Below are 23,642 nucleotides of genomic sequence, written 5' to 3' on the forward strand. Positions count from 1 at the left end.
AAATCTCTTAAGCCTGTTAATGGACATAGAGAGCTCGAAATAAGATGAAACTAGTTTTTATATATTCATCTATTTCTTCTGAATATATAAATGTTCTGAAATATTTTTTTGACCGATTACTTTTTTTTCATACCTAAGTCAAATAGATGGATTTCAAATGAAAGTTGAACATGCTAGAGTTAGAAATTAAATTGAATTAGTTGAACTTGTTAGAATTACAAATAAATGTCAGAGAGCTAAATTAATTTTATGTGTTCATATAGTTGTCATGATTATATGCATGTCTTCAAAAATCAATTTGACCCAATATATTTGGATCTATGATTTTTTAAAATCCAAATTATATTTTACGAACATATTGGTGTTTGAAAAATCACTAAAAAAATATATAGGGTAAAAAAATATATTTGAGGATATTTATATAATCAAGAGAAACAGATGAACACATAGGAACCTATTGTTACGGTTCAATCAAAGTCCTACATTGAAAAGATTTGGTAAAGATCATGAGATTAAAAGGATGCATGATATCTCCATTGGCATGAGGCCTTTTGGGTAGAGCCCAAGAGCAAAGTCGTGAGGGTCTAGACCCAAAGTGGACAATATCATGCCATTGTGGAGATATGTGGACATCCTTTGGTCCCAACAAGTGGTATCAAAGCCAGGTCGTTCTTCACCGGAATCATCACCGGAAAGGGCAACAAGCTAGAGGGAGAAGTTGAAGCAAATTTTAACAAGTTGAAGACTTCATCAAAGGCTCAACTTAAAATGGAATTCCAAGATGGACTTGGATTCGACGCGAGGGTGCCTCCACCATTCATATCAATAAGCTTCGATTCTTGGAAGTGGGAGAATTTAAAGATGTCAAGGAGCTTTGGAGTAAATTGGCAAAGATCCATGAGAACCCCTTCACTGCTCCAAATCAAGAAGGATCTAAAGAGGGCGACTCAGTGGATCAAGATCAAGAGAAAGAGGACTCCAAAGTTGAGAGATGTTGAACTTCCGAAGAAGAAGTCCAAGAAGTTTCATCCTCAAAGAAGTGCAACTAAAAGAGCAAAGAGGGAGCATACTCTTTGTTTCATGTGCAAGAGGATGAAGATGATGAAGCATCCACCTCTAGGATTGAGGGGGAGTGTAGATCATTGACTCTGGAGCGAGAAGAAGCCTCTACCTTTGGATCAAGTGAAGAAGAAGAAGAAGATGGTACCACCTCCACAAGTCAAGAAAAATCAAATGGAGGATCATGTGTCACTCCTACAAGCAAAGGTATAACAATTGAACCAAAGTCAAAGGAGGAAGCACAAGTCAAGGGAGAGCTTCCAAGGTAAACTCCAAGGTATCATTCATTGATCCTATTCCTTTGATCCATGATAAAAAACTTGCTAGTTTAAATTTATATCATTTTAATGCTATTTATCATGAAAATAGAAGACATGATAGGATTAAAGAAAAATATGTAGCTCTTCATTCTAAGACTACCACACCTAAGGCTAGGAAGGTAGACAAATTAGGCAATAACTCCAAGGACCTTAGTTATAAGCCTAGAAATAAAAATGCTCAAGGATTTAATGATAAACCAAAATCTAAGGATTTATGGAAAGAAAATCAAGTTTTTGTTGGAACCCCAAGGTTGTTTAGGTGTGATCAACAAGTTAAGTTAGGTCCTGTGTGTTTTTAACCTTGTGTCTAAGTGTGCAGGAGCTTAGGAGCACAGGTAGTCGAGCAGAAGACTCAGCTAACGAGAAAAATGGCACGCGGTGCGTTCGAGGGATGAGGCGTTGCGGAAGAGTACACCAGCGAACGAGAAGGAAGTGTACGGTGGTTCCGAGGGATGAGAAGCCGGAGCGGAAGACTGCTCGAGGAGCAAGACACGCATCTAGCGAGAAGGTCGGCACGTGGTGCGACTGAGGGACGAAGACTGCGGATGAGTACGCTGGCGGACGAGAAAGAAGCACACGACGATTCCGAGGGACGAGAAGCCGGAGCGAAAGCCTGCTTGAAAAGACCGGAAGTTGGGTTCGGGTGAGCCCTATTCTGGATGGCAGAGATCACCCAAGTGAGCGGAAGACTCGGTCTGAGGTGAACGGAGCCGGAGCAGAAGACCCGGGCTAGAAAAAGTCAACAGGGTTGACTTATCCAGCCGGGGCGCCCGGAACAGTCCAGAGCACCCGGAACCCTTCTGAGCGTCCGGAGTTGACTTTTTGACCAGATCACTTTAAACACGATCTGAACGTTGGGGGATAAAATTTTATCCCCCCCCTAGAGCGCTTGGAATCCCTTTGGGGCGCCCCGACCAAGGTTATAAATACAGCCTTGGTCCAGAAGCTTTTAAACAACTCAAGCAATTTATTCTTTCTACACTTGCACGCTTTCTCTGTAGTTAAGCTTCTGTTTTCTGCGCTTCATCGTTGTACGAGACTTCTCCGCCTGAAGGAGTTTTTAGTGCAATCATCTTCCTTGGATTAACAACCTCCCCGGTTGTAACCAAGTCAATCTCGGTGTGCCTCGTCTTTTTCTGATTTACTTTCTGCTATTACTTTTATGCAAATGTTAGTTTAAGAGTTTGAGAAGGGTTGTAGTTTTATTTTGGCAGGCTATTCAACCCCCCTTCTAGCCGGCCGCAACAGTCCAACAAGTGGTATCAGAGCCAAGGTGCTTCAGGAGGACTAATCGTTAATCGAAGCAAAGATAATGGTCGGACTAACTATCTACCCGCCGAAGTTCGAAGGGGAATTCGCTAGCTAGAAAAAGCGAATGCAGGTATTCTTTAAACCGATTTCGATTTAATGTTAATTATGGAATTCGATTTTACAGCACCAGAAGGTAAGGAGAAACACCACTAGACGAAAAAGGAGCAGGCCGACTACGTGGCAAACGGCAAAGCTGAGTACCATCTACTAACCGTTCTTCCGCCACAAGAAGTCAACTGGATCGGTAACTACGACTCCGTGAAGGAACATTGGGAGAAGTTCCTTGAGCTGCACGAAGGAACATCCGAAGCAAAGCTCACAAAATGAGATCTACTCCGCAACCAGCTCACCAGCCTGCGACTTGGGGAAGACGAGACAGTTGCACATTTGCACTCAAGAATAAAGGAAATGATCACCGGACTTTTGAATCTCGGAGAGACGGTAAGTAACCGAGATTCACTAAGGTACGCGTTAAATTCTTTTTCGAGAAATTCAAAATGGGCGTCACTAGTAGATGCCTTTTACATTTCGAAAGATTTAGAGAAAATTACATTAGAAGAATTCTTTTCGACATTTGAAGTGCACGAATCAAGATGTGCAGGTACGAAGGAGCCCAAGAACAACGTCGCTCTTAAAGCATCGAGAGACGAACCTGAGTCGGAATCTTCTTTCGACGACGAGGAAATGGTAATGATGGTAGATGATTTAAAAAGCTTTGTAAATCTAGAACTACTAACCATCCGCAGGGCAGAAAGAAAAGGACCATCCGCTGCTACCATTGTGACGAAGAAGGGAACGTCAAGGACAACTGCCCTAAGCCGACGAACAAGGACAAGGATAAAGGTAAAAAGCCCTACCCAAAAGCGCAAGGTCCTAAAGGCGACGTGGGACGATATGTCGTCCGAATCGGAAGTCGAGGCATTCTCCGGACTCACATTAATGACGAGTCATCAAGACGATGACTGTGATTCAAGCTCTTCCGAGATGAGCATCGAGAGCATCGATGAAGGGGGAGCTACATTGGAAGAAAATAACAGTTCAGGGGGAGACCCAAACAATGAGATCGATAACGTAAGTGAGGTACGATCTCTTCCTCCCGATAAACCTTTTAAGTTTGTTAAGTTGCTAACGAAAGACTGCTGCAAGTTAGAAAAAGAAATTAAGAATTTAAAAATAATATTAGCTAAATCCTATCCTTTAGAAGAATTAGATAAAGTTAAATTAGAAAATGAGAAATTGAAATCAGAAAATGAAAATTTGAAAATTCAAGTAGATAACTTGAAAAATTGTGCATGCCTATCTAATACAAATTTTAGAAAGTTTAATAATTTAAATTGGTATTATAGATATCACTAGGGACAAATTAGGAATATTTCAAGAAAATATGTCCCTAAGAAATTTTTGGTTAATCCAGTAGGCTGGAACCTATATTGGGTTCCTAAATCTTGCTTAGCTTAAATTTTAATCGAAATTAGCGCTTTTAGTGAGAAAATTAAACAATGAATTTCTTTATGAGGCTTTGTCCAAGGAAGTGGTTGTTGCTCCAATAACCAAGAAGGCCTAGTGTCTCGCCACGACCTGAAGCCAAAATATTGAAATAAAAATGTTTAATTAACTTTCTGATTAAAGCATTAAAGTGGAAATTTAATAATACTTTAAAAAGTTTTTTTTTTTAACATTTTTAAAAAAATTTAATTTTTTTTTTACTTAGAATTTTTTTTTTCACAAAACCTTTACATAAAAGTTAAAAGTATTTTTGAAATTTCTGCTTAAAATCTTACTTAGAAAATATTTTATTTTTTTTTTTGCAAAATTTCTTAAAGTCAGAATTTTTTTACTTAAAGCTTTACTTAGAATTTTTTTTTTAGAAAATTTTCTTACTTAAAATTTTTTTAAGTTAGATTTTTTTTTTCAAAAATATTTTTGCAAATTCTCTAACTTAGAGTTTATTCAACTTAGAATTTTGTTTACCCTTAGATTTTTTCGGAACCCCATTTTTTTATGTGATCAAAGGGGGAGAAGGAAAAGTATAAGTCTAGGGGGAGGTAGACCAAATCTAAATTTTCTATTTTTTTGCACTTTATTGCAAATTTAGTTAGTTTATTTTTTTTATGTCTATTTTTACCCTAGCTTAACTTGGGTTGCTCACATCAAAAAGGGGGAGATTGTTGGAACCCCAAGGTTGGTGTGATCAACAAGTTAAGTTAGGTCCTGTGTGTTTTTAAACTTGTGTCTAAGTGTGCAGGAGCTTAGGAGCACAGGTAGGCGAGCAGAAGACGACAAGAAGGACGGCACGCGGTGCGTCCGAGGGACGAGGTGCTGCGGAAGAGTACACCGGCAGATGAGAAGGAAGCGTGCGGTGGTTCCGAGGGACGAGAAGCTGGAGCGGAAGACTGCTCGAGGAGCAAGAGACGCAGCTAGCGAGAAGGTCGACACGGGGTGCGACCGAGGGACGAAGACTGCAGATGAGTACGTTGGCGGACGAGAAGGAAGCACGCGACGATTCCGAGGGACGAGAAGCTAGAGCGGAAGTCTGCTCGAAAAGACCGGAAGTTGGGTTTGGGTGAACCCTATTCCGGATGACAGAGATCACCCAAGCGAGCGGAAGACTCGGTCTGAGGTGAACGGAGCCGAAGCAAAAGACTGCAGATGAGTACGCTGGCGGACGAGAAGGAAGCACGCGACGATTCCGAGGGACGAGAAGCTAGAGCGGAAGTCTGCTCGAAAAGACCGGAAGTTGGGTTCGGGTGAACCCTATTCCGGATGACAGAGATCACCCAAGCGAGCGGAAGACTCGGTCTGAGGTGAACGGAGCCGAAGTAAAAGACCCGGGCTGGAAAAAGTCAACAGGGTTGACTTTTCCGGCCGGGGCGCCTGGAGCTGTCCGGGGTGCCCAGAACAATCCGGGGCGCCCGGAACCCTTCCAGGTGTCCGGAGTTGACTTTTTGACCAGATCACGTCAAACACGATCTGAACATTGGAGGATAAAGTTTTACCCCCCAGAGCGCCCGGAATCCCTTCGGGGTGCCCCACCAAGGTTATAAATACAGCCTTGGTCCAGAAGCTTTTAAACAATTCAAGCAATTCATTCTTTCTACACTTGTACACTTTCTCTGTAGTTAAGCTTCTGTTTTCTGCGCTTCATCGTTGTACGAGGCTTCTCCGCCTGAAGGAGTTTTTAGTGCAATCATCTTCCTTGGATTAACAACCTCTCCGGTTGTAACCAAGTCAATCCCGGTATGCCTCATCTTTTTCTAATTTATTTTCTGCTATTACTTTTATGTAAGTATTAGTTTAAGAGTTCGAGAAGGGTTGTAGTTTTATTTTGGCAGGCTATTCAACCCCCTTCTAGCTGGTCACAACGGTCCAACAGTTTTGAGGTCAAGACTTGACAAAATTGAAAAAATCCTAAAGAAAATGAAAAATATTATTAAGGGTCAAAATGAGCATGACCTAAGGATAGGAGCACAAAGGTCATCCAATGGTAGAAAGGGTTTGAGATACAAACCTCAAGCCAAGAAGGATGTTCCTTCTTATCATAGGGTTCCATATAGCTATGGAACCAACCCTAGGTCTAGTGGTCAAGTCAAAAACACAAGGGAAGCTATCCCTAGAAGTATTTTTACAAAGACAAATGTGGCTAAGACTTCTAAAAAGTCTAAAAAAGTCACTAAGGATGTCACAAGGGAAGCTATCCCTAGAGTTGACATAGAGAAGATGACCAAGGCTTCTAATAAGCCTAGAAAGGTCATTAGGAAGGTATCAAGGGAAGCTATCCCTAGTGAATACCTAGAACATCCAAGAAGCATCAATAGGTGTTGGGTTCCTAGGGGCATCTTCTCTACCCCTTAGATGGGTTAGAGAGTGTCAACTCAAATTGGAAGGGTAGTTAACTCAACCTTGATGAAGTTGATACTTGGAGAGCATTTTCAAGGTTAGTGTTAACCTTTGAAAATGTGGTTGATAAAATGTTTACTCTTTGAAAGAGTAAAATGTGCCAAAATTTGAGGGATTTAAATTAATTTAAATTGTCACACTGGAGAAGAGTAAAAGAAATGCAAAGTTGGGATTTTGATATTTTCTTAAGGAGTTAAGGGCAAATTTAAGTCTTAAATTAATTGATTACTCTTGGAAGAGTAAAATGTGCCAAACCTTAAGAAATTACACATAATTTAAATTGGCACAATTAATCAAGAGTAAAAGAAATATCAAGTTGGGTTTTGACATTTTCTTGAGATAATATGGGCAATCTAGGCTTAATTTTATGACTAGCTAAGGATTTAAGATACTTAGATAGGTGATCTAGGTATATTTTATTTATGCTAATTGTCATGCTTTGTTTGCCCATCATATGTCATGACATTGTGTTTAACATTCATGATTATTATGAAAAATATAAAAATACCATGACATGTTATACATACATCATGTAGCTATAATATATATATTTTAAAATCATTTATTTTGATGTATGTCATAAATCATCATGCATTATTTTTAATTCCTTGCAATTAAGGACAATGACATTTACTGACAAGTGACATCCTAGGTGGATGTTCATAATTCAAAATGCCTAGATAGATATGCATGATCCCTAGTTTAGGGAAAAATCAAAATTTACATATCACAAGGACTATAAGGTGACTTGTATGTGTTTTAGTACACATTAGATACAAGTGAGATGTTAGGATGATGAACAAGACTCAAGGTGTTGATTTAGTGCATCTTATTGAGTTTTGAATTCATCAAAACACATAGTTATGTGACCTCCAATCATTGGGAAAGCTAATGTACAAGTCATGTATATTGAGCTCAAAGAACATGGTTGAAAATTGGTTTTGAAAAATATTTTAAATATACTTTAGAAAACCTTGGTGAAGACTATATTTTGATAGTAATCACCATTGTAAAATTGAACACAAACTAGAAGAAAACATTGAAGTTTTAAAGAGTTTTCAAGTTTGTGTCAATCTTTAAAAATAAGATGTATTTTTTTAGAAAACTATATTTTCATGATAGTATATACCCTAAATAATGTCTACAACAATTTTTATGATTTTTTAGAATTTTGTAGAATTTTTGGGGAGTTTTTGAATTTCGACTGAAATTGGATTTCAGAAATTCAGAAACTCAATCGATTGGGCGATCAATTGGGCAGAGTCAATCGATCAAGCGATCGATTAAGAGAGGTTTCCCGTGAGCAAAAGCTAACTGAATCAATCAGCTAATCGATTCACTCAAGCCTGAATCGATTAGTGGATCGATTCAAGCACTTTCTCCGCGAATAGAAGCTTGCGGAATCGATCAGGTGATCGATTGAAGTAGTGTCAATCGATTGAGACCCAACCCCAATCGATTGAAAAGGATTATTTTGACTGTAAATGTCTAATTTCAGCACTTTAAACTATTTTTAATCTAGGTAACCACTTCTAAACCCTTGGAATACATTTGTATACATTTAGGGATAGTTTTCATGATGAAAATAATGAGAAATGGTTAAGGAAGACTAAGTTGAAGTTTATGTTGAGGTTTAGTTTCAATATTAGATTTTTGAACCTCAAAACTTCTAATTTTGGATTTCCTAAAGGTTAGGGATTCCAAATTATTATTGGTGCAATGACAGAAGTTTGAAGTATATTTTTAGGGGAGCTACTCTTTAAAAACATGAAAATATTTTTCCGAAATCATTGAAGGTGATAAATCCTTCATTTGGAAAAATGCTCAAGGTTAAACATTGGGGGACAATGGAAGATTGGATATCTTCATTGTTGAAAAGGAGTATGCTCAAGGATGAGCATTAGATACAATGAAGGGTATGAGACCTTCATTAGGATTATGAAGTAGATTAGTGCTCAAAGGTGAGCATTGATTACAATGAAGGGTATGAGACCTTCATGGTTGGCTTGGTTAATGCTCAAGGGTGAACATTGGATACAGTGAAGGGTATGAGACCTTCATTGTGGTGTTGTGAACAATGAGTGAGGTTGTTAACAACGTTGAGTAACTCTTCAAGGGGAGAATTTTTTATGTATGATAATAGAGGGAGAATGTAGGATTTAAGTTAGGCCCTTGCCCCTCTAATAAAATTTGGGGGAGAATGTAAGGTCTATATTATGCCTTCATTATCCAAAGGGGGAGTTTGCCCTTTTGGCATGAAAAGAAGTTGAGGCTATGAGATTAGCCTAACTTACAAGTATTGTCAAACATCAAAAAGGGGGAGATTGTTGGTGCAATATCCCTTGGGTCAGGTTGAACAGGTTGACTAAGCTTGAGTTGGCTCAAGCTTGAGTCTTGATGTTTGGATTTCGATGTTTGATAATACATGGAAATTGCAGGTGCAATTGTCCGATTGGGGAGATTGTTGGAGCAATTCCCTTTTAGTCAAGGGATGACCAGTTTGATGTGAAGAAGAGTCAAGTAGGTCAAGGTTGACTGAATACTTGACTGAAAAGTTCTGGTGAGTAAAGCCAGGCAGTTGGAAATCCTGGTGAGTGAAGCCAGGTGAAAGACATAGTGAGTGAAGATAGGCAGATGGAAAGTCCCGGTGAGTGAAGCCAGGCGGTGAAAAAATTCTGGTGAGTGAAGTCAGGTGAAAGACCTAGTGAGTGTAGCTAGGAAGATAAAAAGTCCTGGTGAGTGAAGCTGAGAAGTGGGAAAATCCTGGTGAGTGAAGCCAGATGAAAACCCTAGTGAGTGAAGCTAGGTGAAAGTCTTAGTGAGTGAAGTCAGGCAGATGGAAGACCCTAGTGAGTGAAGCTAGGCAGAAAGAAAGACTTGGTGAGTGAAGCCAAACACGTGGAGATCCAGGTGGGTCAAGGTTGACTAGACACTTGATGTTGGGAAACCCAAGTAGGTCAAATGATTCACCAGATACTTGGCACAAGGAAATCCAAATGGGTCAAGGTTGACCAGACATCTAGTGGAAGTCCAAGTAGGTCATGGAGGACCGTACACTTGGCACGAGATGGTAAGTCCAAGTGGGTCAAGGTTGATCGGACACTTGGCACTAGGAGAAAAGTCCAAGTGGGTCAAAGGGTTGACCAGACACTTGGCGAAGAAGTCCCGACAGGTCAAGGTTGACCAGATGCTAGGCATGAGGAGTTCCAACATGTCACGGTTGACCAGATGTTGGAATTGGAGACCCTAGACTTGAGTTAAGCAAGTCAAAAGGAAGTCAATTGATACATAAGAGTTAAATTCATTACTTAGATAGACCATATCTAAGCTATGACTCAGGGGGAGTAAATAGAAAGATTGTTCAACCAACTTGATTAACCTACTTTGCATACTTAGGATTAGGTATGCTTTTTGCTTAGTTTAGAATGGTTAGTTAAAAAAGTTTACCAAACCCTAATAACACAGCATCAAAATGATTGTGATGATAGTATATTAACGAAACTTTGTCGAAGGCATGTCTAGGCTAAATCTTGTGTATTCTACCTGGTGCACTAGACTTAGTGGATCTGACCGAAGCTACCCCAGTCAAACATGGGCTAGTTAGATCAAAACTTAGCATCAAGTTTTTTTGGCAGGACTATTTTGGAAAGTATTCACCAAGTGGTCCACCGTTGATAAATAAGAAGGTCATATGCCTCGCCACTAAACTGAAAACTTATCCTTAGAAAGCTTAATTGATTAATCCAAAGCTAAGTTTGAATCTAACATGGGTTAAACAACTTTTTTAATAGATTTTAATAAAACTTGATTGAACTGAACCTAATGTCAATTTTAAAACTTAAAATTAATTAAAACCTCAAAATTAAACTTAAAACTTAATTAAAAATATTTTAAAACTTGATTAAAAATATTTTAAAACTTAATTAAAAATATTTTAAAACTTAATTTAAAATATTTTAAAACTTATTGAAAATTATTTTAAAACTTAATCAAAATTTATTTTAAAACTTAATTAAAAATACTTTAAAACTTAATTAAAAATCATCTAAAACTTAATTAAAATTAATTTAAGCCTAACTAAAAATAGAACTAATTAAAACTTAAATTTAAAAAAAATAAAAAAATAAAACCTAATTAAAATTAAAACAAAAAACTAAAAAAAAATCTAAAATTAATTAATACTTAAATCCAAACTTAAACTTATTAAAACTTAAAATTAAAATAAAACTAACTTAAATTTAAACTTAAATCAAAACTTAAACTTAAAAATTATTAAATTTATTAAAACTTACTTAACACTTAACTAAAACCTCTAAAAAAACTAAATAAACTTAATTAAACTTAAAAAATCAATTCAAACTTAAATCTTAAATTAAAAAAAAACTTAATCTTAAAATTTAAAAATTAAAACTTAATTTAAACTAAATTAATCAATCGATCGAACACCAGATTCGGTCGACCAAACATCACATTAAATTTGAATTGCGCCCTGAACTAGAGGAGTCAATAAATTGTTCGGTCGACCGAACATGGGTCGGTCGACTGAAATAGTAAAATTCATCGCCATAAAATTGTTCATATTCAATTATTTGGTCGACCAAACACTGGTTCAGTCGATCGAAAATCTAATTTTATCATAATTTAGTGCGTAAATTTCTACAAGGAGTAATTTATCGGTCGACTGAAAAACTGATTCAGCCGATCGAAAACTTGCTTCATTAGTGAGAAAAGCGGTGTTTTTAAGGGATCAGTAGACCGAACCCTTATCGATCGACCGATCGAAAGCTATAAAACCGACACTGGGGCAGAAGCCGAGTCTCACCCAAACCCCTCCTCACTTTCTTCTCCTTCTACACATTTCAAAGATCATTCGCTGTTTAAAACCTTCCTCAAAACATGATTATGCCTCAGTAATCTCTATTCAAACATCCTTTCTTTTATTAATTACTATTCATTTATTCAATTTTTTTAATATTAGTGAAAAGAGTCGTACAACTGCACAAAGGGAGATCAACTCCTTAAATCCCAGCCAAGACCCTAGATTTTCCACTGAAGATCTACATCAATCATTTCCAAATAAAAAAATTTAAAGTGATAGGGACTCGTTGTCTTAACCTTCAATTCTATCAAACATATTGTCCAGAGGTTATAGACATCACACAATATTTTCAACTTGATAGTATTTCTGTCGGCATGTATATAATCCAATTCAGTGTTCTGAATTTTATCACAACTTATGTGAACTCGACTCCCATCACTATAAGACTAGAGTTGCAATCCGGGATATGCTGTTTGACCTTGATATGCTTCTTAGATTTTTACAAATCTGACCTTCTGTTAACAACAACTTTTTCAGTGCTTCCCTTCTTGACATACTGCCCACTCTTTTCACTCATCTGACCCTTGATATTTTGTATGTTGATTTCTTTGAGGGGCCACATCCCCAAAAAATATCCACTATACCACTTAGTCCAACTGACAACTCCTTTTATAAGATGATTGTGTCTTGCATTCATCCGCTATCGTCTAAAGATCAGGGAGTTCTACGTCCAGTACATCTTTTTTTGATGTACGCACTCAGACACAGACTAGACTTTGACTTGGGTTACTAGATCTTCAGATCTATTATCTATTATTCAGGGTACAATACCTCAAGTAAAATTCACATGATCCAGTGCCACGTTCTCATTGCCTACATTGCTTCTCTAGGTATAGGAGTTCACTGAGGTGAATTGATAGAGTTGTCTGATTTTGATCTTGTTGGGATTAGGCAGTTGCCTTTGGCTGGAATTAGGACTAGCGCTGAGGGACTTGTGTATAAACTGACGCATCCACGATACGTTCCACCAGTAGCCGAGGAAGATATAGCCGAGGAGGAGCCGATTGCATGCAGTCGAGGAGCACTATCAGTAACCTTTTGATCTGGGATTTACATTGACGCCTCTTTTCAATACTGCTCAGGGAAGCTCTTATGCAACCCCACCATCGACTAGTGACTTTTTTAGTCGTCTTCGAGATAATATTTTTAGCCGGTTTGACTCCTTGGAAACCAAGATGACTGATCAGTACAACTCTCTCCAAGGATAAATTACAGATTTTTGTCAGGAGATGACCGATCATGCTGATGCTTTTGAGAGAGAGCAACGTAGGATGTTTGATTATCTTCGTGTTACCAATGATGATGAGGACGAGTGATTGAACCATATACCTATTTTGATACATTTCTGTATTATTGGCATTATGGGATATTTTTGTTACTATTTTGCTTTAATGTTATCCTGATTTTCTTTAATGCAAATGATGCATGTGTTTTATAGCTTAGGTTTCTTTATGTCTTAACATATTTTTTAAAATATTACTTAGTAATTTTTTAAAATTAATTGTTTAAAATTTCCCTTTCAAATTTTATTTTCAAAATTGATTTTAAATTATTTTATCTTTTTGGAGTAGCTTAGGCCTTCCGTAGAATTACATGATACTATAGTTTTAGCAACCAACATCTCACAAACACAGTAGGATATCTTGTTTGTGTTTTTGAAACATAGAATGGTGTGGGATGCTTATGACTTAGTCTAAGATTTCAAATGCTTATATCAATGCATCGCTGTAAATATGGTCTTTAAAGAAATTGATCAATTTGAGTAATCTAACTAGTAACAAACTAGTTAGAATCAAAAGCTCAAATTGATCAACCTGAATCAGCAGCTACTATCTTGTGGTAGTCAGCTAAGTATGAAGGTTGGACATTTCAACATAAGGATATTTTTCTAGTTTTTAAAACTATGCTTGGATTTTTAGGTATTTATCAATTTTAGGGGAGTTTCAATTTTTAATTTTTCAAGACTAAGGAAATTGGAAATTAATTTTCTAATTTCAAACTTAATTTTTTCTTAATTTTTAAACTTTTTTTTTTTCAAAATTTAACTATAAAAAATTTGCAAGTTCTCTCTTTACCAAATTTTTAAAATTATTTTTAAACCTTTAAACCAACATATTTTCAAAATTATTAACTTATCAAAATTTTTAAAATTAATTTTACACCTTAATTTAACAAACTTAATTTTTTTAAACTTAACTTAAATTATTAACTCAACAAATTTTTAAGTTATTTAACTTATCAAAAATTATTTTAACCTTTTACCTTACCAAATTTTTCAAATTTTACAAATGTTCAATCTTACTACAAATTTTCAGACTTACTTTTTAAGTATTAAAAGGTCTATTTTTTGCAAACTTGCTTAAATTTTCTTGTTCTATCTTTTTAGTTATGTTTCCCTTATCTTTGATGTGTGTCAAAGGAGGAGAGATAATGAATTCAGGGGAGTTGTTCAACTCAGGGGGAGAGTTAAGTAAAAAAACTATTGTTTAACTCGGGAGGAGAGTTAAGTAAAAATTGCTTGTTTATTTATTTTTACATATATTAACTTAACTGTGAACCTTGGTTGCCAAACATTAAAAAGGGAGAGATTGTCAGTGCAGGGTGCACCAGAATCGAACCTGAGTTTTGATGTTGTCAAAGGTTCAAGTTGTCTTGTTGTGATCTAATAAGTTGACTGAGTATGCAGACTATTTACTCAACCTGGAGAAAGTCTTAGTAGATCGTGGCAGGCAGGTGGGTCGAGAGGATCTGACACTTGGGAAGGAAGCTTGACAGGTTTGGAGGACCAAAGATCGAGGGAAAGTCCTGGTGGGTTGATCCGATGCTAAGTGACAAAGTTTAAACAGGTTTTGAGGACCAATGTTTGGCAGGAAGGTTGAGGTAAGCAACTGGAGAAGAGCGACAGTGAGGACGTGTTCTAGAGAGGAGCAAACCCTAGGTCGCTGATCCAACTGAAGAAACTGGGAATGTTTCCAAGTTAAGATTAAGACGGTATTACTGTCTATTACTACTCATGCTTATTACTATATTACTGTGCTAACCTCTATTTTGTAGGAATATAGAGTCTAACTTTGTTTTTAAGAGAACGACCTGATTAGTCAACCGAACCAGAGGATCGGTCGACCGAACAAGGCTAACTCAGACCAGAGACTAGTTCAGATCAAAGCAGAGCAGAGAACAATCAAAGAATGATTGGTCGACCGAACCAGTGGATCGGTCGACCGAACCAGCTAATCAATAAATCAAACCAGTTGATCGTTTGACCAAACCTTGATGATGTGGCACAGATCTTACCAAGCCAAAGAAGAGAAGGAAATCTGGATGATCGGTCGACCTAACCAGAGGATCGGTCGACGGAAAGATCATCTCATTAAAGCAGCATTAAGTGCGAATCTCGGGGAATAGAGAAATTCACTATTCGATTGACCGAACAAAGTGATCCGTCGACCGAACCATTAAATGTCATCAATGTTCGAAAATCGGATCTCAGTGAAGAAGGAAGAGAGCGGGTTCGGTCGACCAAACCTTAGGATCAGTCGGCCAAACGATGACAATTCTTATGAAAGTGAAGCTCAAGGTCCGAGGATGATTATCAGTTTTCAATTCACCTCTGTGCAAAGGGTCTGTTCGTTCTACTGTTCTGCAACACACCTTCAAGGAAGCTACTGCTCCAACACAGCGCCGACAAACTTCATCGATATTTTTTGTTCAGTATAATTATTATTTATTAGCTTGCATTGTACTTAGATTAAAATAAGATAGTAGATTGTTACTATCTTATACTTTGCATCTATATGAATTGCTTCTCTCCGAAGGATTTTGGAAAGAAGAGTTTTAGTGGATTGCCTAACGGCGCGATAAAAAATCGCAGGTCTTGGAGTAGGAGTCAACCTAGGCTCCAAACCAAGTAACTGAAACGTGTATTTCATTTTTCGCTGCATTGCTCTTGTTTTTACGATACGAAAAGAAAGAGTTTTTAACGTGCGATATTCACCCCCCTCTATCGCTTTCTATCGATCCTTCACCCATATGCGATGTCAATTTAATGGCTCCTTTTTTTACTCGTTTAGGCTCCTCCTTTTCAACAATTCCTCTTCTCTCATATGGATTTGTAGATTTGAGAAAGTAACAATGGTTAGAGTCGGGCTGGCTCCTCTAGCGCAACACCTCCAATGCCCAAGGTAGTAATCGGTGGAGAGAGAGAGTAAAGAAGAACTTAAAAAAAAAAAAAGAGTCACCTCCGCTAGTTAGATACAGAAAACCATCATACCTAGAAGTTACCATCTAAGGTGCTTATATAGTTGTTAGAGGAGAATCTCTAAGTCATTTGCCTTTGAGCCTTTTTATTTCTTCTTGCCTAGGTCAGTGAGGACGACGTTCTTGATGATCTGTTACCGTGCTTCGAATCCCTAACTATCACGTAAAGTAAAGAGGGCTCTCTTAGGGAACCACTTCTGACAACTATTACCTATTCATTGTTCACTAATTACCACATATTATGAAGAAGAATTAAGTCTCTGACATCATCACTTATTTTTCCAATTATCGAGTGTCACGTGTTGGCGACCAGAAGCTTCCTGATGAAAGATTCCTTCAATAGTATTGCTTTACATGCCTTAATATAATTGTCTGACAGAAATTTATTATTATTGATTGGTGATCCTTAATGATGTCACTTTGTGGAATTGAGCGTTATTGCTTAACGGAGCTTTGATAATATTGCTCAGTGTTCTTCTATGCTATCACCCTGTAAGACTGAATGCTATCACTCGACGGACCTTTGATGTTATTATGTGGGCACTTAACATTATTGCTTGGTGGAAACTTATCATTATTGTTCGGTAGACCTCAAAAACATTACTCTGCAAGACTTTGATGATATTGCTATGCAATCCTTCATGTGGCTGCTCTTATGGAACTAAGCATTATTGTTCAGTGGACCTTCGATCACTCTTATGAGATTGCTTTGCGGAATCTTAACAAGATTGCTCGGTAGACTGGCAGTACCCTTCATGATATTGCTCTGTTGAGTCTTGACATTATGCTCCGCAATATTTATTCATCCCACAAAGTGAAACTCAACTATATTGCTCGGAAAAATTTGTCATATGCTTCGAGATAAATCTGGCTACCATCAACAGTGTTCGACCTATTTTGATTTGTTTGACAGACTGATTTTAGGTTTAAACCATGAATAGATCAGGCGGCTTGATATGTTCAACAACATTCATTTTGTAGTAATTATAAAATCATAGTTGCTACAATACAGACTTATGTTCACCTAACATTATATTGTAACAGCCATAATTTCATAGCTGCTACGACACAGACTTGTTTTATTCAACAATATTCATATTGTAGTAACTACGAAACTATAACGGTCAATATTTGTAGCAGCTACGATTTTATAACTATAAAATAGATTTGTCTATTCATACAATTGACTAATCAATTCAGGATTTAATACGTGATAAGAGATAATAATGTCGAATAGTATATTTGAGGACATCTGTGGTTGGTAAGATGAAATACTCTTTTGATTAAAAATAAAAAAGAAAAAATGCTCATTAAAAAAATTGTTTCTTTTGATTTTTACTCCAAAAAAATGATAATATTTTTATTAAAGTAAATATTTTAAATTTATTTTTATAATTAAATAAAAAAAATACGTTTCATGAAAACTTAATCTTCGTATGAATGTTGATGAAATGAGTAGGAAAGACACCGAACCGCTGTTGGATCCAGTAGCATCTGAATCTGGAGGTTCCTTCAAAGCAATTGTGCCAAGCAGCGTTGCAGGGACCGATTCAAAGGCATTCCTTCCCTCAACAAACAATACACTAACCAAACATAAATTTCACTCCATCAAATTATCCAGTCGTTAAAACTAAATTATATATGTTCAAACAGCTATTAATATATATATGGACAAGTTGATTAGATAACTGAGTGATTATGCTTGGCTAATAATAAATAAATAAACTGATGTTTTGATTAATATAGCTTTGTCCAGCAATCATAAAGTAATGACCACGTCAGTGAATATTCCTAACCTTTGTTGAAGAATGAAATAAACCTTGAGTTTGCGTTGTTATTGTGGTCAATCGGAATAATGCTTACTAGCTATATATTGACCATAATTTGGTATACCGTTTTGACTATATCTTAACTATTTTCGTAGCAAGTGCTAACATTATTTCTATTGTCCTATTAGAGATTCTCCCCTTCATTTCTTATCACAAAAAGCCAACTGATCATAAACACAAGCACACGCTAGCTAAACAAATAAAGTTTTCAAACCGACAAACAGAATCTAAGCTACGTGTTTGTCGAAACAAAATCTAGTCATTTCAACTCTAGCTGATCCCAAGATCTTTACGCTTGAAATATTCAAAGCCGTGTCAGCGCCACCCATGACCACAACCATGCTTTACGTGCCCGTAGAGGTCCTGTCAGGTACACGTACGCTGTGACGGTTGACCTTAGAATGCTTGAGTCAATAAGAAACTGCCAAACGGCCTTCACCTGCCACAAAGACTACTGCAAGTCGTCCCTGCAGGCTCGTCGAGTTCCATCTGGTCATGTCATCGTATCCTAAATCGATCGAGAAATGCAAGAACACGAGCTAATTCATAAAGTCAACTAAGTTGAAAACGCAGCTTGCAGGCGATATATCACTCACTGACCTCATCCACTGCGTCATCGTGTAGATGGAGCTGGAATGCTTCCATCGACTTTCCCAGTCACTCCATGCGAAACTTCCTCAAACCTTGCACCAGTTTCCTCCTGTCATCTTCTACAGCATTTTAAGGACCTCGATCCATGAACGTAAATCGCAAGAAGCTCGCACTGCTTCCTTCCTTTCAGCCTCTTCACTGATGCAGAAGAACAGCACTACTAATAATTTGGAGGAGCCTGCAGTTGGCTTAACAAGATCCATGCAGAAGTACGTGAGCTCTGCGCTGGAGCCAATGCTTCGCCGAGTGGTAATTAATTAAGTTCTAATTAATTCTCTTACATATAATTTTATCAATTAATTACAGGAACGTAGTACTATTTACAATTGTAGGTGCGTGAAGAGGTTGAACGCCGACTCATCGACTCGATGAAGAAGGAACTACACAGGTAATTTAATTTAATTTAATTAATTATGAAACTGATTTAAGTGGATTTTAGTGAATTAGTTAACTAGCTAATTCAGGTCTCCGCGGATGGAGCCATCACCAATCATAGCATTGATGCAGCTCTCCTTCACGAAGCCACTCTCCCTCTCCATCTACACCAAAGCCAGCATCAAAGACAGGGACAACAACACCCTACAAATCCAACTCGTCCCACGCGAATCGTCGGGGCCGATAAACATCATGCCTCATCTCGAGGTAGAGATCGTCGTCCTCGACGGTGACTTCCCCGGCGGTGTCGACGCCGATTGGACCTCTGAAGATTTTGAAAGTCACATTGTGAAAGAGCGCAAGGGGAAGAGACCACTACTCGTAGGGGACTGCAAGGTCACAGTTCTGCAAGGCTCGCCGGCCTCGGTCCACAAGCTCGAGTTCACCGACAATTCGAGCTGGGTTCGGTCTCGACACTTTAGGCTCGGAGCGAGAGTGATCAGTCCTGAGAGCTACCGAGGGCCAATTAGGATCAAAGAAGCAATCACCGACCGGTTCACGGTGTTAGATCACAGAGGAGAATGTAATTAAGAAGAATTAATTAACATACTCAACCTCTTAATTAACATAACTCAATTATTTTCATCGATATATATAAAATTGTGCGAGTGCAGTGAACAAGAAGCACCATCCTCCGAGTTTGGATGACAGAGTGTGGAGATTAAAGAACATCGGGAAGAATGGAATATTCGACAAAAGGCTTGCCGATGCAGGAATCAGAACAGTGCAAGACTTGTTGAAGCTATCCATGCTCGATATGCAACGACTTCGACAGGTACTGTGTCCTTATAATAATATTTAACTAAGATTTAATTATTTATATATTATAAACAGATTATGGGAGGTGGGCATGGGATGTCGGACAGTACGTGGGAAGCAACGATAAGCCATGCAAGGTGCTGCGAAATGGGGAAGGAGGTGTATTTGTACCACGGTCAACTTCTCACGTTAGTTTTGAGCCCAATTGGGGAAGTCAAAGGAGCCGTAGTCAACGGATGGGTTTACCCTCTACAACAACTCCCTCATCAGTATATGGTAAAATTAACTATTTAACTAATTAAACGATTGAATTGATTGTAATTAATAAAATTTAATTAATGATGTAGTTAATTGTGGAAAGGCTGGTCCAAGAGGCGTACAGTAATTGGGACAAGCTGGAGAAAGTGGATGAGACATCACTCGCTAACGCCGTTACACTCTAGATTTATCAACTAATCCATAAATTATATACATATATATTGTGTGAACATATGTTGGATAGTAAAATGGTTTATTGACGATCATTATGATTAATTAATATAATCCCCCTGGGTTTAATACGCACAGCACAGGACTTAATATGCACGCGTCATCATTGCTCCTTCTCCTTCTCCCCCTTCCCTTATGTATGGGTGGAGATCTAGGATCATTTCTGATTCGTAAAAATGGATCAGCGGATCTTTTCTACCCCTTTCCCTTCCCCTGCTCACTGATGAACAATAATGACTTCGTTGGGGCTGCGACAGCGACGCCACACTCCGCGTCCTTCACCCTCCCCTGCGAAATCACCCTTTCCTTCGGCAGAGACTGGGGGGCGAGCGGCGGATACATTAATGCGTGATAACGCCCAGTAACCGGCCCATTCAATGCCCTGGCCCGCCACATTCCCCAGCCCCAACAAGACTCCACCGGCGCCAGCCTTTCTCTGCAAACTTATACCCAAACAGCAACCTTTCCTCTGCGCCCAACACGCCCTGCACTGGAATCCCAGCCAGGGCAACAGGACAAGCAGAGACGGGCGTCATAATGGCGGCTGACACCACACGCAGACCCCCCCATTCTCTTGTTTGCTTCCCCTCGCACGAAACTCCACCCTTCGAGTCCTCGTTAATCGTCTCCCATTTGGTGCCATCTTCCATTTTAAAACGGTATGATATTAATGCGCTCTGCTTTGTATTAATTACAAAAGAAATAGAAACTCTGGCCAAAATAGTACCTGCTTTGTGACTGGACGAGCGATGGGACACTGTGAATCTGTCCAATGGTGAGAATGCGAGTTGACGAAATGGGGTCGGGAATTCTCGCGTGGGGAGCGGGGAAGACGGAGTTGCACGTGAACCGTATCAGCCGTCGGATGGGCTGGGAGCGCACCGGAATCACCGCCGTCCAATTAAAACTGCGGCCCACCACCTCGGGAATATTAATTATGTTAATAATAATTATTATTAAATAAAAAATGGAGGTGAAAAAAGAGGAAGGCAGGCGAAACAACATGTCGGGGAAAGCGAGATCGGTTCTTCGCGGTATAAATACCGCCCTCGCGGAGACCCACAGCCATCGCCTCGAGATGGCGGTGGAGACGCTGTGGCTGAGCAAGGAGGGGTTCTCTCCGCCGGCGGCGGCGAAGGATGCGGATGGGAAGCAGGAGCGGTTCCGCGGGGTGCGGAAGCGGCCGTGGGGCAGGTTCGCGGCGGAGATCCGCGACCCGTGGAAGAAGACGCGGAAGTGGCTGGGGACGTTTGACACGGCGGAGGAGGCGGCCCAGGCGTACGACGAGGCCGCGCGCAGCCTCCGGGGGCCGAAGGCCAAGACCAACTTCGGGTTCTCCGCCGCTGAGCAACGCGTGGGGCCAGGTCTCGGGCAGGTGAGACGGGGCTTCGCGCCGCCGGCGATCGGACCAGATCTGGTCCTCCGACCGGCGTGGGAGACCGAGGCCTCGCGCGTGCCGGAGTTCTCCGGGTACAGATTTGAGGAGGTGAAGATGGTCGTGAGGGGCGTGCAAGAGAGGCGGAAGATGACGACGGCCGAGGAAGACCAGGCGGCAACGGCGACGAAGAAGAAAAAGAAACCCTTCGCCTTCGATCTCAACTTGCCACCTCCCTGCCATTTGATTTAGAACGGACGGGTCAGATCGGTCGCCCCGTTTTCTTTTTTCAAAAACAAAAAAAAAAATCGGTATCATTTCCGCATCTGTGACCGTGAGATCAACGGTGGCCGTGTAAAGTTAATATAAGCATTAATTAATAGCTAATTAGCGGGCATAATTACGAAATATTAACAAATTTAGCATCAGGTTAGAGATCTCTGGTCCGTTAAGTAACTGATAGTACTTAATGCCCTTGTTAATCAAGCTTAGAGATAAGATTAGTTAATGCCTTAGGTAACTAAACTCTTTTTATATGACTATTTTTTTTATAATTTTTAATTTATTATTATTTTAATAAAATTAGACGAAAAAATTTGCTTATGTTAAAATACGGACCTGGCCATGCGGACTCATCCGCGATATACAAAATTTGCTTTTTTTTATATTTTTTTATTTTTTAAATATAAATTTTTCTTGTATTTCTTCGTTCTCGCCACTGCTCACCGCGCCTCCTCGCCCGCCGACCATCCACTCACCGCGCCTCCTCACGTGTCCGGCACACGCCCAGCCATCGGCCATCTGCCCATCGCCGGCGGCCTCCGGCCGCCTGGACCCATCCACACTATAACCCAGGGGGTGAACCAGTCGGGGATCGCGGCATGGATTCCAGTTGCCGCTGCCTGCCCACCGCCGAGCTGAGAAGAAGTCTCAGCGGCGAGGGGATCTAGTCGCGCCGGATTCCGGCCACGATCACGCCTGAATCCTGTCGTGATCTCGCTAAAATATGGCGCGATCGCGCTCGGTCATGACGCGTCAAGAATCCGGCCGCGATCGTGCCAGATTTCGGACATGATCACGACCGGAATCTGACGCGATCGCGGCCGGAATCCGGCGCGATCACGGCCGGATTCCGGCGCGATCACGGCCGCCCCGGAATCCGGCCGCGATCGCGTCGGATTTCGGTCGCGGCGCGATCGCGGCCGGATTCCGGACGCGTCACAACCGAACGCGATCGCGCCAGATTCTGACGAGATCGCTTCCGGATTCCGGCGCGACTAGATCCCCTCGTCGCCAAGACTTCCTCTTAGCTCGGCGGTGGGAAGGCGGCAACAGCGGGTGGCCAACGGCGACGAGGCGCGGTGAGTGTGGCTTCGTTACCGCATGAACGAAGAAGAAGAAAAAAATTAAGAAAGAGAAAATATTGTATTAAAAAAATTAAAATAATATGGCATGCCAGTTGATCCATAACAATCCGCAGAATAGAGTCTGTAGCATTATATATATATATGGTCCTGACACATGTACTCTGACGCTCAAGTCCATAATTCAATTAAAGGCGATGAACAATAGAACAAACAGTGGTTATGGATGTATAAAGTTGTGTAGCATCGCGTATCTATGTCTGTGGACGGAGACTCCCTTTTATAGTATTACTATTTATCTATGCATGAATCTCAAAGCGTTTTCAAAATGGGCAAATTATAAAGATGTTTTGATATCTTTTCCAAAATTGACCCATAATTTTTGCGTAGAAGCTTCTACCATACAACTGGTACAGGGAATATTCCCTTGATTCTTTAATAACTATTACACAAGATGACAAGAAGGAATGTATGTCGTTGGATTGAGATACCCTTATTATGCTTAGTGGGCAAGAGTTAAAGGAAGTCATTAGGGACTAAGTCTTTGCCCTGTTGGATCATTATGCACGTGAGGGGGGGGGGGGGCAATCATGTGATTTACAAAATCTTATTTTATCATTAAAAAAACACGAGTATGCACAGCGAAAAATACGTATGAAGTCGAAAGTAAAATGACACAGAAAAACACAAGCAGTTTACTTGATTCGGAGACTTCGACAACTCCTACTCCAAGACTCAGGTCCCGCGGACCTATCAATAGATAATCCACTAAAAGTCTCTTCCAGTACTTCCGAAAGAGGAAATCGAGTACAGAAAGATGGAACAAGTGCAACACACTGCACTTGTTCTTTTACAGTAATTAAGTACAGGTAAATAATTCTATTACCAACACTTTTGATGTAAACGAGCTCGTGTGTCGGTCTGCCGGCCGCAATCTAAAATCTTCGAAGCAGTAGTCGGGTGTAGTAGCTCCACAGCAATAGGGTCGTAGCAGGAGCTCGGAGCAGTCGGAAAGCC

At 39.6% G+C, this 23,642-nt stretch overlaps 2 protein-coding genes across 2 annotated transcripts; both read left to right on the plus strand.

Moving 5' to 3' along the window:
• Positions 1-18,152: 18,152 nt before the first annotated feature.
• On the plus strand, positions 18,153-20,002 carry LOC121987632 (protein SAR DEFICIENT 1-like). The gene is made up of 6 exons (XM_042541376.1): positions 18,153-18,452; positions 18,536-18,591; positions 18,668-19,161; positions 19,253-19,413; positions 19,473-19,673; positions 19,745-20,002. The coding sequence occupies exons 1-6, from the start codon at positions 18,177-18,179 to the stop codon at positions 19,838-19,840; spliced, it is 1,284 nt and encodes a 427-aa protein (XP_042397310.1). The 5' UTR covers positions 18,153-18,176; the 3' UTR covers positions 19,841-20,002.
• Positions 20,003-20,838: 836 nt separating this feature from the next.
• Positions 20,839-21,675, plus strand: LOC121987633 (ethylene-responsive transcription factor 3-like). Its single transcript, XM_042541377.1, has one exon. The coding sequence runs from the start codon at positions 20,854-20,856 to the stop codon at positions 21,511-21,513; it is 660 nt and encodes a 219-aa protein (XP_042397311.1). The 5' UTR covers positions 20,839-20,853; the 3' UTR covers positions 21,514-21,675.
• The last annotated feature ends 1,967 nt before the right edge of the window (positions 21,676-23,642 follow it).

Source organism: Zingiber officinale, chromosome 5B (assembly GCF_018446385.1).
Source record: "Zingiber officinale cultivar Zhangliang chromosome 5B, Zo_v1.1, whole genome shotgun sequence".
NCBI classification, from domain to species: domain Eukaryota; kingdom Viridiplantae; phylum Streptophyta; class Magnoliopsida; order Zingiberales; family Zingiberaceae; genus Zingiber; species Zingiber officinale.

Coding starts and splice junctions, on each gene's coding strand:
- LOC121987632 (XM_042541376.1), top strand. CDS start 18,177: ATGGAGCTGGAATGCTTCCATCGACTTTCCCAGTCACTCCATGCGAAA. Junction 18,453..18,535: donor AGCCAATGCTTCGCCGAGTG/GTAATTAATTAA, acceptor TTACAATTGTAG/GTGCGTGAAGAGGTTGAACG. Junction 19,674..19,744: donor AACTCCCTCATCAGTATATG/GTAAAATTAACT, acceptor TTAATGATGTAG/TTAATTGTGGAAAGGCTGGT.
- LOC121987633 (XM_042541377.1), top strand. CDS start 20,854: ATGGAGGTGAAAAAAGAGGAAGGCAGGCGAAACAACATGTCGGGGAAA.